We start from the raw sequence: 14,359 nt of genomic DNA, 5'->3' as shown, positions 1-14,359 counted from the left end.
ACCTATGCGGGATTGTCCTCATGGTAGGATGGATGGTCAAGATTTGTCCATGCATATGTAGGACCTACTTTTTTTTTTTGAAATTGTATGTTTGGCAAGATCTTGGTCATCCATCCTCTCATGGAGGCAATGCCCACATAGGTAGGATCTCATTAAAAAGACAGGTGTATCCTAATTCAGGGGATATATATATTAAAAAAAATCTGTTATTAAGTGAATTTATCCAAGTGAACCAATAAATTTGTTATTATAATATATCGATCCAAATACAATTTTAGAAGATAAGAGAAATAGTCAACGATGACTATTCACTAAAACGTCTTACATTAAATTTTCTTCTTACTCGTCAATTGTCAGTAAAATAAATTAGTTTTGGTATGCAATAAATATAATTGTTTAGATAAAATATTGATTTAAAATTGAGTTCGAAATTAAATTTTTTTGTTTGAAATGATATTCTTCTAGTAGATTTTACATTTCTCAAGATACAATGACTTATAATGTGCCAGCGAGATATGAGCATTAGAGGCACTAGATTTAACAATCTTGATAAATTAAAACAAAATTGAGGTTACTTTTAAGGATAAACGAGACAGAAAATTGATGAATTGTACCTGATATCATTGATATGGTGCATGGAATAAATAGCATATAGCCTGCAAACCAATCTATTTTCTGTGTAAATCTCTTTAGAAAAAAAGGTGGCATTGTTTAAATTAGTACACCAAACTATATATATAGATGTATATGTATGTGTATGTATATGTATGTGTATGTATATATTAGATCTTATACGAGACAGTCGTATATTTATATTTATGAGATTAATAAACCCGATCTATACCTGAAATAAAATAATATTTTTAACATATTATGGGTCGAGTCATATAAGCCATGAGACGAAAAGTTATATATATTATTATGTTTTGAGATCTAAAAGATTTTGTGAATTAATTTTACCCTAAGAAACGTATTCTAATTTCTAATGTTCGTGGTCATAAAAACATAATTTATCGAAATTTGATAATTTTTTTCCACAAACTACCGTTGATATATATTTTTTCTAATTAGAAAAACAAGATTCCAATTTATTTTCTTTATTCTAAAGTCAATCTTTGCGCATGTAATTAAATAAAAATTTATTAGAAAATAGGTTAAAGTTGGCATTTATGTAAGAGTAGGTCTCTTGTGAGACGGTTTCACGAATATTTATCTGTGAGACGAGTCAACTCTACCAATATTCACAATAAAAAGTAATATCCTTATCATAAAAAGTAATAATTTTTCATGGATGATCCAAATAAGAGATCCGTCTCACAAAATACGACACGTGAGATCGTCTCACATAAGTTTTTGCTTTTATTATTGTAAATGTATCATACATACAAAAAATTAATAAAATTCAGAAACTTAAATATTTTAAGTTTGTATATAAAATAACATCAAAACATATAATTAAATAAAAATGGATAAGATACGGGTCGGGTTGATAGGTTACCCGGTCCTTAACCCTGGTTAGCCATAGCACAAACAAGAGTTGATTAAAATAACCAAAAAATTTATCTACGCTGCTGAAGGCATAAACCCTCGGCCCAGATATTGCAAATCGCGTGAAAAATTCTTAGCACACGGACAAGCACCTACACTGAGTGAGAGAGAGTGCAATCTTCCGACAGGTTCGGGTGAATCGCCGGCCATCAGATCGATCTGTACCTAGGTCCCACCATTTTGAGCCAAGAATCCCTATTTCTGCGCTATAAAAGTTCAATTCTTGGCAACCCATTCTATTTTATAATTGCTCACGTATGCCTTTATATGTACGCGTGGGGCATGGGGGTCTGTGGATTTTAAACGGGTCAGAGTTTGTGAAATGACGGCGTTTTAACTGTACTCTTGGGGTAATAATTGGGATTTTATGGGACGTTACGGATGTCTGTTTGTGTGAATTCTTGAGGGGAATCGAGAGTGGACTGAAATCTGGAGCTTGGCGAAGCGCTGGTTTTTGTGGGGTTTTCTTGGAGGTTACATTTTCTTGTGGGACTATTTCAATCAGTGACCTGCTTCTACTGTGGAGGGTTTTCATTTCGTAAAAGTTGTTAATGTTGCTCACAGGCGGGGTCCTGAATTTCTGGCAGCGAAGACGACTCTTGACTCTACCATAACTTCAATCGTGTGTTTGTTTTTCTGTTCATTTTAATTTTTTTGGGTGGTTGGGGTTGTTTTAATATATTTCATGCAATCTGGCGGTGGGCCCCAGCAAGGCGGCGGCGGACATGGAAGGAGCACTGCCCCTTCGGCCTCTGCTTCGCCATCCTCGTCTTCATCTGCCGCATTTGACCACCAGCAGCAACAAAGACAGGTGGGAATTCGAAAGTGACTTTTTTCTTGGCGTTTGAGAATTAAGTTGTTTGGATTTTTGTTTTTGTTTTGTTTTTTTTTGCCCACATTTTCATAATCATCATCGTCGTCGTTACTTTTGTTCTTCCTTTTTGTTCAAATTGCGTGCATCAGCAATTATCTGGGTAATTGATATAAAAAATGTGTCGCAGTTCCTCTCACAGATGATTCATGGCACAAAGTTGACAGATGTATGTGATTTTATTTTTGAGTGAAATTAATTATTGAAAAAAGATGAAAAATTTATGGATCATAATCATTGCAATAATTATTCGTAGGACAAATTCAGGGTGGTTGTTTTCTCTGTCATTTCGTCTTAGAATGTATTTGTTATTTGATGTGTTTCTGAATTACAAAAGTGGCTCCCATTTGTTGCTGCATGCTCTATGTTTTTTTTTCTGCTCTCACCATTTTTGTTATTTCTTGTCATGCATTTGGTTTTTGGTCAAAGTTCTGAATTATCACATATAGCTGTTCCTCGTGGCTTATATTTTTCCAGTAAACTTCATTTCTTCTGAGTCGCGAACTAATGTCCCTTGAAACAAAGTTTAGCCCCTTGGAAGCGGGAGAAAGGTTGAGATAAAAGGCATGTTAGCTACATTGGGTCCAATCAACTTGACATCACTTATTATTCCCCTCCTACCATTTAGTTTTCTCATGAACTCATCTGAATAAGTATTATTAAAACTACCCTTCAAAATTTGAAGTTTTAATCCCTTCTGCAACTGTCTGCTAGAATACTGTTGTAATATACTAGTATCCCACTCCGTGTACTCTGTCTGTAACATTGGTTTTAGCTGCGATTACAAGCAATATATGGTTTAGACTTCTTACTCAAATTAAATGTATTGTAATCACTCACTTGTCCTTTCTGAATGTAATATCAGTCATTGCAGCAACAATTTTTGAGGAGAACCGAAGGGAATACTGCCCTTTTAGCCTACCAAGCTGGCAATATTAATGGGGCCCTTGCTGGAGCAAATGTTTTGGCATCTGGATTCATGCAATTACCTCAGCAATCCAGGAAGTTAATTGATCCGGGTCAACAACATGCCCCTCCTAATATTCAAGACCAGGGTCACAATAGGATTCAAGGTGCTGAACAACAGATGTTGAATCCTTTCCAACATACTTACTTGCAACATGCCTTTCAGGCTGCACAACCGAAATCAACCTTAGGGATGCAATCCCAGCAGCAGATGAAACCAGGGATTACTGGTCCTCTTGTCAAAGATGAAGATATGCGGATGAAAAATATGATCCAAGTTGGGAATCTGTCTCCGGCATCCACCTCCAAAAAATCATCTGAGCAGGTCGTTGACGGTGAGAAACCAGCAGATCATAATCAGCGGTCCATATCAAGCGAACCAAGATCTAGTTATCCTGCACGTCTTGGTCAAACAATGTCATCAGCATCAATGCTGGGGCCACATACCCAGCAAAATATCATGAAAATGACTAACAACCCCATGGCTGCACAAATGCAAGCCTTGCAGTCTTTGGCGCTCGAGCACAATATTGACCTGTCTGATCCTGCAAATGCAAATGTGATCGCTCAACTAATTCCCCTAATGCAATCCAGAATGGTTGCTCAGCAAAAAGCAAATGACAGCAATATCAGTATTCAGTCTGCATCTTTTCCAAAACCCAACAGTACTTCAATGCAAGTTGCAAGCGAAAGTTCACCCCATGCTAATTCCTCGAGCGATGTATCTGGACAGTCTGGATCTTCAAAAGTTAGGCAGGTTTTGTCTAGTGGTATGGGTGTGACTTCTAGTGCTGCTCTGGTTGACAATTCTAGCAACCTATCACTGCAGCAGTTCTCTGCGCACGTTAAAGATAACCAACTGACTCCTAGACAACCAAATATTGTTGGAAGTGGAATGCCCCTATTTCATCCCATGCAATCGCCTGTGAATTCAAGCCAAGGTGTTGAAAGTTTAATGCTTGCGAAAGCTTCATCCATTTCAGAAGCTTCTCAGGCCCAGTATGCCAGAAAAGCTAATCAATCTCCCCGACAATCTGTAACTCCATCTAGTGATGCGGAGGTGGGCAATTTGTCAACACCTGCTGGTGGACCATTTCCCCAGATGCGACAATCACATGTTGGATTTACAAAGCAGCAACTGCATGTACTTAAAGCACAAATACTTGCATTTAGGCGTCTGAAGGTTAGGGGCAGTTTGATCCTACACACCGTAGAATTTTGCAATATTTATCATTTTCTTTTTTCGTATAATTGTTTTGAATTTTTTTAACATGACCTAACATTCCACAGGCTTTTTCCTTTGCCCTGCAGAAAGGAGATTCAACTCTGCCACGTGAATTGCTCCAAGCTATTTCCCCTCCACCACTTGATTTAAAGATACAGCAGGTATTGCCCCCTCCTGGGACTGCTAGCAAGGATAGGTCAACTGGAGAGTGTGTAGATGAGCATGTAAAATCTATGGAGTCAACTGAAAAAGTGCATCAGGTTGTGGCTTTGACTGCTGGAGCAGGTAAAGTGAAGGAGGAAGTTCTGAGAGATGTCAAGGCAACTTCTTCGGCTGCTAATAGGCAAAGTACTACACCTGAAACAAAGGAATCAAGATATGTGGTTCCTCGTGGGAAAGAAGAACATCAAGATGAAGGATCTTCAGGGAAGTTGGAACATGGAACTGATCTTGGAACACAGACACCTCCTATTAGGAGTGATGTTACTGTAGATAGGGATAAAGCAGTTGCTTCGAAGCCAGTTGTGTCAGAAACAATTCAAGTTAAGAAACCTATTCAAGCAAGCAATGCAACTCAACCCAAGGATACTGGTTCAACTAAAAAGTATCATGGCCCTTTGTTTGATTTCCCAGTGTTTACTAGGAAACATGACACACTTGGGTCATCGATGATGAACAATAATAATAATCTTGTTCTAGCTTATGATATTAAAGATCTTTTCTCCGAGGAAGGTGGAGAGATTTGTAAAAGGAGAAGGGCAGAAAAAATACGAAAGATTGATAAATTACTATCTGTAAACTTGGAGAGGAAGAAGTTTAAACCTGATCTTGTTATACGACTACAAATTGAATCAAAAAAACTTCAGCTTGTAGATCTTCAGGCACGGTTGAGGGATGAGATTGAGCAACAACAAATAGAGATAATGGCAATGCCTGATAGACCATATCGTAAATTTGTTCGACTATGCGAGCGTCAACGGCTAGAGCTAAACAGGCAATCTCAGGCTAGTCAGAAGGCAGTTAGAGAAAAGCAACTGAAATCCATATTTCAGTGGCGCAAGAAGCTTCTTGAGGCACACTGGATCATCCGCGACGCTCGAATTGCTCGCAATAGGGGAGTTCACAAGTATCATGAAAAAATGCTTAGGGAGTTTTCTAAAAGGAAAGATGATGGCCGTGATAAAAGGATGGAAGCACTGAAAAATAATGATGTGGAAAGATATAGGGAGATGTTGTTGGAACAACAAACTAACATCAACGGCGAGGCTGCAGAAAGATATGCTGTTCTGTCGTCATTCCTGACTCAAACTGAAGAATATCTTCACAAATTAGGAAGTAAAATAACAGCAGCTAAAAATCTTCAGGAGGTTGAGGAGGCAGGCAGTTCTGCCATCGCCGCAGCACGTGCACAGGCACTCTCTCTATCTCAATCTCAATCTCAGACACACACACACACACTTGCATGTACGCATGCCTCACACACATGGCCAATAGCACTCAGAGCACACTAAAATACCTTTGTTTCTGAAGGATGTATTGAATCTTTTGTAATGCTTTCGACCTAGGTATCATGTTGTTCAAGTATACGAATATCTTGTCAAATTGTCTTTGTTGAACTAAGGAGACAAAAATGATTTCTGCTTGATAATTTGATGCTCTTACTGGTAGTACGTATAAGAAGTGAGTTGAATAGCTGAAAACACCCGATGTTTACATCTGAATTTTAAAATAATTGAATTTAAATGACCTTCTTCAGCTCTTGGATTTCAACAAGAATGATTCTTATTTTCGTACTATGTTGTTTAAAAGCTGATGCTGTGGTTTGGTCTGTTCTTATGTTTGATGTGCTTATTTTGGCCTTTTTTCATTACTAAAGGCGTGGATTTGAGAGGATAAAATTCTTCTATTTTTGGATATCGTGTTTCTTGTCAAATATCAAAGATGCTTTGAAATAATGACGACTTAGTTCTGGTATGTTGGTCTGGTGAAATGAGTGTATTCTTAAAATCTGCCACGCGTAAAGAAAATTGGCTTGTCAACCGAGTTTTTCATTCAAATCATGCAACTTGCAAGTTGCATTGATTTTTCTTGTGTAAAGGTTAATTTAACTTTGGATTTCAGTAGGAGAAATATGAGGTGTCGTATGTCTGCATGGATTGTCTAATTATCTAGCCTTTTCCCTTTTTAAAAAATAACTCTCTTAGGGTCTATTTTTTATTCTGACGAAGTTATTGATTTATTAATGGTTAACTTTTTCAACTTATTTGAAATTGTGATACTTCTATATTGTCATTTGTACCATTTTCTGGACTGAAGGGTCTCTCGGAAGAAGAAGTAAGAGCTGCTGCTGCCTGTGCTAGAGAAGAAGTGATGATAAGGAATCGATTCACTGAGATGAATGCACCAAAAGAAAATACATCCGTTAACAAGTAAGGCTTTTGTTAGCTTTCTGATATGCACAATACAATGTATTATTTCATCTAATCTAATCCCACATAGTGGTTCAATAATTAGGCTAAGATAACATTAATCATACAGTAGTTATTCTTCGTTTTAATGCCTATTAAGCTATTGTTTTCTACCAGGTATTACAATCTCGCACATGCTGTTAGTGAAAGGGTCACTAGGCAGCCCTCGATGTTACGTGCTGGAACATTACGTGACTATCAGCTTGTTAGTTACCCTTTCTATGTCATACAATTCATTGATGACATTTGGCTGCTCAGTATTGCAGTTGACTGTTCACTTTTAGATCAATATTGGGAAGTGATCTGTTTTTTCTTCTCAAACTCAAATATGCAGGTTGGTTTGCAGTGGATGTTATCTTTGTACAACAACAAATTAAATGGAATCTTGGCCGATGAGATGGGTCTTGGGAAGACCGTTCAGGTGAATTACTTTAATATTTGTTGGTTTAGAAGATTTGGTGCTAGTGCCTTCAAGAGAAGGTGACATTTGTTTTGCACATAATTTCTTGCCCGATTGTTGGAGCTCTTGTATGTTCTCTCTTTCCCTCATTATTTAGTAAGCAGCCATCCAATTGATTGGGAAGCTTATGGGTGATGATTAGAGATTCATTTGTATTTTTACTTATACAGGTCATGTCCTTGATTGCATATTTAATGGAGTTTAAAGGAAACTATGGTCCACATCTTATCATTGTTCCTAATGCTGTTCTGGTGAACTGGAAGGTTGTACTACTTTTGATGTTCCATTTAAATGCTTACGAGTAGTTTTCCATAACATGCCTAATTTAGTTATAATTCCAGAGTGAATTCCACATTTGGCTTCCAACTGTCTCCTGCATATTTTATGTTGGTGGAAAAGATCAAAGGGCAAAATTGTTTTCTCAAGTAAGGCAAATATTGTATGTTCCTTTTAAATTAGCTTGATAGGATGCTTTCTGTTTAACCGACTTCCATATTTTTATCTGCTATGTAGGAAGTCTTAGCGATGAAGTTTAATGTCCTCGTGACAACCTATGAGTTCATTATGTATGATCGGTCAAAACTTTCAAAAGTTGATTGGAAGTATATTATAATTGATGAAGCACAACGAATGAAGGACAGAGAGTCCGTTCTAGCTCGTGATCTTGATAGATATCGATGCCAAAGGCGCTTGCTTCTCACTGGAACACCATTGCAGGTTTACTTCCTCTTTTAGTGAGTTTCCCTGTTTGTGGGCAAGAATGAAGTAGTCTTTGAATTTAGTATAACTTAGAATGAAAAACCTCACTGAATTTTAAACATGTGTTTGGATGACTTTCAGAAGATTAGAGCCTGTCGTTCTTCTTCCTTACATTTGTTGATCGTGGATTGACATTGCACCAATGATTGCTTCTGATAATACAGTACTGAAGGGACTGTATAATTTTAATGTTCTCCAAATGCTCCTAGTTCTTGTCTCTTTTGTTCCTGTCAAAAGTCAAAATTTAATAACCGTTGCTATATCTTCTCAATCTCCACTTCGATGTTTATAGACCAACCAGTCATCATTCTGAGATGGAGGGGTTTCTGAAGTTTTAAAATACATTGATCTTCATAATTACTGAGAACTTCAAGTTACTGGACAAAGTCTCTTTGCACTAAGAATGCCAATATAGCCAACCGCAATTATCTTAAATATATTCCAGTATTGACACAAACCAATACATGAACCTTGCTAACACCTCACGAAAGTGATGTGGATTCCATCCCTTGGAATGAGAATAAATATATTTGGGGTTCTAATTTTCCTTCCTCATATTTGTTTTTTTAGATAGAAGTTCCATGTATTTTTTACTCTTCTCTCTGTATGCAGAATGAACTTAAAGAACTGTGGTCCCTTTTAAACCTATTGCTCCCAGAAGTATTTGATAATAGAAAAGCTTTTCACGATTGGTTTTCACAACCATTTCAAAAAGAAGGTCCCACACACAATGCTGAGGATGACTGGCTTGAGACTGAGAAGAAGGTGATAGTTATCCATAGACTTCATCAAATTTTAGAGCCATTTATGCTTAGGCGTCGTGTTGAAGATGTGGAAGGATCACTGCCTCCCAAGGTATTCCCTTTTAGTTATATCAGTATTTTGGGACATCGGTTTTTACTGATTGTAATTTGAAAAATGCAGGTTTCCATTGTCCTGAAATGCAGAATGTCTTCCATTCAGAGTGTCATATATGACTGGATCAAATCCACTGGTACTCTAAGAATTGACCCAGAAGATGAAAAGCTCAAAGTTCAGAAGAATCCAATTTATCAGCCAAAAGTTTACAAGACCTTAAATAACAGATGCATGGAGCTAAGGAAATCATGCAATCACCCTTTACTCAACTATCCATATTTTAGTGATTTTTCAAAGGATTTTCTTGTGAGATCATGCGGAAAATTGTGGGTTCTGGATAGAGTGTTAATTAAGCTTCATCGAACTGGCCATAGGGTATTGCTATTTAGCACCATGACCAAACTGCTCGACATAGTGGAGGAATATTTGCAATGGAGAAGGCTTGTTTTCAGACGAATCGACGGGACAACTAGTTTGGAAGATCGTGAGAGTGCTATTATGGACTTCAATAGTCCTGATACTGATTGTTTTATATTCTTACTCAGCATTCGTGCTGCTGGACGAGGTTTGAATCTTCAATCTGCTGACACTGTCATCATATATGATCCTGATCCAAACCCAAAAAATGAGGAACAGGCTGTTGCTCGAGCACACCGAATTGGGCAGACTAGGGAGGTAAAAGTCATTTATATGGAAGCTGTGGTAGACAAAATACCAAGCCATCAGAAAGAAGATGAGATCAGGAGTGAAGGTGCAGTTGATTCTGATGACGACCTTGCTGGGAAGGATCGTTATATGGGTTCTATTGAGAGCCTCATTCGGAATAACATTCAACAATATAAGATTGACATGGCTGATGAGGTTATAAATGCTGGTCGTTTTGACCAAAGGACTACACATGAAGAGAGACGCCTGACCTTAGAAACCTTGTTGCATGATGAAGAGAGATACCAAGAAACTGTACATGATGTTCCTTCTCTTCATGAAGTTAATCGGATGATTGCCAGAAGTGATGCGGAAGTAGAGCTCTTTGATCAAATGGATGAGGAACTTGACTGGGCAGAAGATATGACTCGGTATGATCAAGTTCCAAAATGGCTTCGAGCAAGTACTAAAGAAGTAAATACCACAATTTCTAATTTATCCAAGAAGTCATCAAAGAATGTCTTCTATGGAGGAGGTGTGGGTTTAGAATCCAGTGACATCGTTCATGAGACCGAGAGAAAGAGGGGGCGTCCCAAGAGGAAAGTTCCTATTTACACTGAATTGGATGACGAAGAAGAAGAATTTTCTGAAGCTAGTTCGGAGGATAGGAATCGATATTCTGTACAAGGAGTAGGAGAAACTGGGGATTTTGAAGATGATGAATCTACTGGGGCTCCACGACTTAATAACGAGCAGTCAGAAGAAGAAAGTCCCGTTTCTGCTGATGGATACCAATCCCAAAGAGCTTTGGAAAGCATCAGAAACAACGATGTACTTGATGAAGCAGGTTCATCTGGATCATCTTCACACAGTCAAAGGTTATTAAGGATGGTTTCTCCTTCCGCGTCTTCTCAGAAATTTGGATCACTTTCTGCTTTAGATGACAGGTCCAACTCCCGTTCGAAGAAGTCGGTATGTCGTATAACATTCTTACTGGTCTCGTAATGCTATATTCTTGAATCTGTTGAGTTTTCTGATGTGCTTTTATGTCTACCAGGTAGATGAATTAGAAGAAGGGGAAATTGCTGCATCTGGTGATTCTCATATTGACCACCAGCAATCTGGTAGCTGGATTCAAGATCGTGATGAAGGTGAAGATGAACAGGTTTTGCAGCCCAAAATTAAACGAAAACGAAGTATTCGGTATCGTCCAAGGCCTGCAGATAGTTTGGGAGAGAAATATACTAAGAAGTCATCCCTTCGCCATGAGAATCGTTGTCAATTGCAATTTCAGGTGGAAGGTAGAAATGCATTCCAGGAAAGGGATGAACGTGCACATAATGTTGGAGAACCTAGCTCATTGAAAACTGACAAAAATGATTTATCCATGAAGAACAGGAGTAGTTTACCCTCGAGGAAAACATCTATAGCTAAATCGCATGGTTCTATGAAATCTGGCGCGGTTAATTATGTATCTACTCCAGATTATACTCGGGAACAACCAAGGGAAAAATGGGACAATAAATCGAAAAAGCCTACTGGTAGTGGCTATAAAATGTCTGAGGTCATCCAGAGAAAGGTAAACCTAATCTTCATTATGCTATTCTTGAGTTGAGTTGGGAAGATATCTGACACGTTTTCTTGCAGCTATCTTTCTGTGCCTCCACAGGGGTCTTTCCTTTGTGTGTTCAAGCAAGGTTTTCTCATATTTCTGTTTTGCAGTGCAAGAATGTCATCAGTAAGCTTCAAAGAAGAATAGATAAAGAAGGTCATCAAATAATACCCTTGCTAACTGAACTTTGGAAAAGAATTGAGAACTCCAATCCTGTGGGTGGGGCAGGGAATAACCTTTTGGACTTTAGAAGGATCGACCTTCGTGTTGACAAATCTGAGTACAGCGGCGTCATGGAGCTTGTATCTGATGTGCAACTTGTGTTGAAGTGTGGTTTGCAGTATTATGGATTCTCTTATGAGGTAGTAATTAATTCTATCAGCAGGCAAACTTCTGTTGCTTCCTTTTCTTTTTTGTTATCTACTCCTTGTTCTGTCCAAACTTGTGTCTTTTTCTGCAACTATATTAAGCATCACAAGCAAGTATAGTGAGGCTATGAGACAAATCTCTAGTCCAAGCCTCGCCTTTTGTCGGTGGCCTGGTTCTATGGTCCTCAATCATGTGAGTTTTGAATGATCGGAACGTTGCCAGGGCTTTACATAGGACATCCGTTTATAATTGTCACTATTTATGCAAATCTTGTGTGTTAGACAAATTCCAAATCTGGTTCAATTTAGATTCAAACATGCTATTTCTTTGTGCCTTACGTACGTAGATTTCTCAAACCGTTCGAAATTATGTCGAGTATAAAGTAAAATACTGTAGCAAATATAAAACATAATAACAGAAAAAAAAAAAAAAACAAAACAAAACAAAATTAATAGCAGCAACTTAAAAGTTATTAGATAAGTAGAATTTTCTCCCCCCTCGAAGAATTTAAAAGACAGAATATCTCACCGGAGCAAGTGGACATTGGATTTGCTTTTAACCTTGAGGATATTACTTTGGTCTAATGAATTTGTCAAACAGAACACTCCAAATTGATAACCTTTTCACCTTTTCACTTACCAGACTCTTGTTTCTTTGGTCTTTGTAGTTCCACCGAGTTTAACTCATTCAACCATGTGACTGGGTGGATACAAGCATCCTCCGAGGAATTTTTGGGAACTTTTCATCTCTCTAGAGCAATTGAACCTATCGAGTGCAACTCAACCTGTCTATATTTATTGACAGAATGGATGAATGACTACAGACTAACTTGTTTTCTGTATTATTTTGTTTGAACTAAATAAACTGATGATCCAATGCAATAGGTGAGGTCGGAAGCGAAGAAAGTACACGATCTCTTCTTTGACATCTTGAAGATAGCATTTCCAGACACTGATTTTCGAGAAGCCAGAAATTCTATGTCTTTTTCTGGTCCAATTTCGACACCAGCCAGTGCTTCAAGACAGATGCTTGCTAGTCAGACCAAGCGCCAGAAATTAGTGAAGGATGTGGATTCTGACAATGGTCATTTTCAGAAGCCACAGACTCGAGCAGCCATCCATACTCTGGAGGAAACCAAGACCAGAAGTTATATGACACAAAAAGAGCTTCGGCTTGGAAGTAGCAGTAGCCGTGAGCATAGCCAACAGGATAATGCACACCCGTTTACTCATCCTGGGGACTTCGTTATCTGCAAAAAGAAGAGGAAAGACAGGGAAAAATCAGCAGTGAAGGCAGCAGGGAATAGGTCAGCAGGTCCTCTGTCACCTATTGGCCTTGGCCTTAATATTAAAAGTCCAAGCTCATTTTCTGGCACCAAAGATATGGGATTGATGCAGCAAATTGGTGCACAACAAAGTCGAGCTGCCCTTTCTCCTCAACAAGGGAATAGTGGTGGTAGTGCTGTTGGATGGGCGAATCCTGTAAAGAGAATGAGAACCGATGCTGGAAAGAGGCGCCCAAGCCATTTATGATGTGGGAAGAGGCACCTGAGCCTTTTATGACTGAGAATTGCATTATGCGATTATTGCAATTGTTGTCTTTTGAACAAAGGAAAAATAGTTAATGAAATGTTTGTTATGTAATTGAGCTGCCATATACATATACAATGAATGATGGATGTGATACCTGTATAATATGCCACACTTGGCACTGATGAATTGTTATCTCAGTACTCATCCAATTTAGAGGAGTTATTCGTGCAAATATGTAGTTTCTATCTATACTCGGTTTCATATTACATCAGTGCTGATTTTCATGAATATGGTTAAATACGCACCACATTTCATTTTCCGTTCATTAACCGTTCCTCGCGACCCACACAGTAGCCGATGACACTGAGATTCTTATTTTTGTGATACGAGAAGGGCCGGAAAATTCTTTCTGGAGCACTTTATAGCAGCACTTCCAAGAGTTGTTATGGTTCTGTGGTTCCAAATTTGTTACCAAATTGTGGAGCTAAAATGGCATCCCAAAAAATAAATGCTTGATAGATTCATCGGATGAGTTGCATGTAACTCACCTTTTGTCAAGTACATATGGCCGCTTGACCCTCGTAAGTAAACGATCAAGAATGCCAAACAACAGAAGACCAATGTTTTACTGCACCTAGTTCCTAAAGAAAAGAATGGCACTTGAAACATTAAAGCAATGTATAGCAAACCATGAATCAAAAAGCAGTGCTGCCTGCCAAAATATTCATGCTTTGACGAAACATTTGTACAGATGCGTATTAATGAAGAAAGTATTGTGGCAATCGAAAGGACATAAATATACTCATGCATCCATCCCAACTAAATAACGAGTTTGGATCCTCTAGCCGTTGGATCATGTGAACCCTACATCTTGTGCACAACACCGGGTCCAAACCACTAAATAATATCAATTTTTTTCCAAGTTCTTTCTCAATCATCTCTAGCAGAGTCTAGAGTATCATGTACAGAACCCTTTGGGTTTATCCTGTCTGAGCAATGTTCCAAGAGGAAAGAGATCTCCTCGAGCGCAGTACGAAGAAAACGAA

The 14,359-nt window shown here is 38.2% G+C and overlaps 1 protein-coding gene across 3 annotated transcripts; it reads left to right on the top strand.

Annotated features, from left to right (window-relative positions):
- The first annotated feature begins 1,552 nt into the window (after positions 1-1,552).
- LOC140839653 (ATP-dependent helicase BRM-like) lies at positions 1,553-13,611 on the top strand. Of its 3 annotated transcripts, none has more exons than XM_073206513.1 (14): positions 1,553-2,359; positions 3,294-4,568; positions 4,676-6,022; positions 6,927-7,039; positions 7,196-7,283; positions 7,413-7,499; positions 7,709-7,801; positions 7,880-7,963; positions 8,052-8,255; positions 8,910-9,152; positions 9,222-10,772; positions 10,858-11,379; positions 11,523-11,774; positions 12,666-13,611. In XM_073206513.1, exons 1-14 carry the CDS (start codon positions 2,234-2,236, stop codon positions 13,311-13,313), a joined length of 6,633 nt encoding a protein of 2,210 aa, XP_073062614.1. In that variant the 5' UTR covers positions 1,553-2,233; the 3' UTR covers positions 13,314-13,611. The 3 variants fall into 3 exon arrangements, with proteins under 3 accessions (XP_073062614.1, XP_073062615.1, XP_073062613.1); XM_073206514.1 differs by having other exon boundaries at positions 1,554-2,359; positions 3,285-4,568; positions 4,697-6,022; XM_073206512.1 differs by having other exon boundaries at positions 1,554-2,359; positions 3,285-4,568.
- Positions 13,612-14,359: the final 748 nt, after the last annotated feature.

Source organism: Primulina eburnea, chromosome 8 (assembly GCF_022965805.1).
Source record: "Primulina eburnea isolate SZY01 chromosome 8, ASM2296580v1, whole genome shotgun sequence".
Taxonomy (NCBI): Eukaryota; Viridiplantae; Streptophyta; class Magnoliopsida; order Lamiales; family Gesneriaceae; genus Primulina; species Primulina eburnea.
The sequence above is the reverse complement of the archived record's forward strand: the minus strand, read 5'-3'. Positions and strand labels throughout refer to the sequence as shown.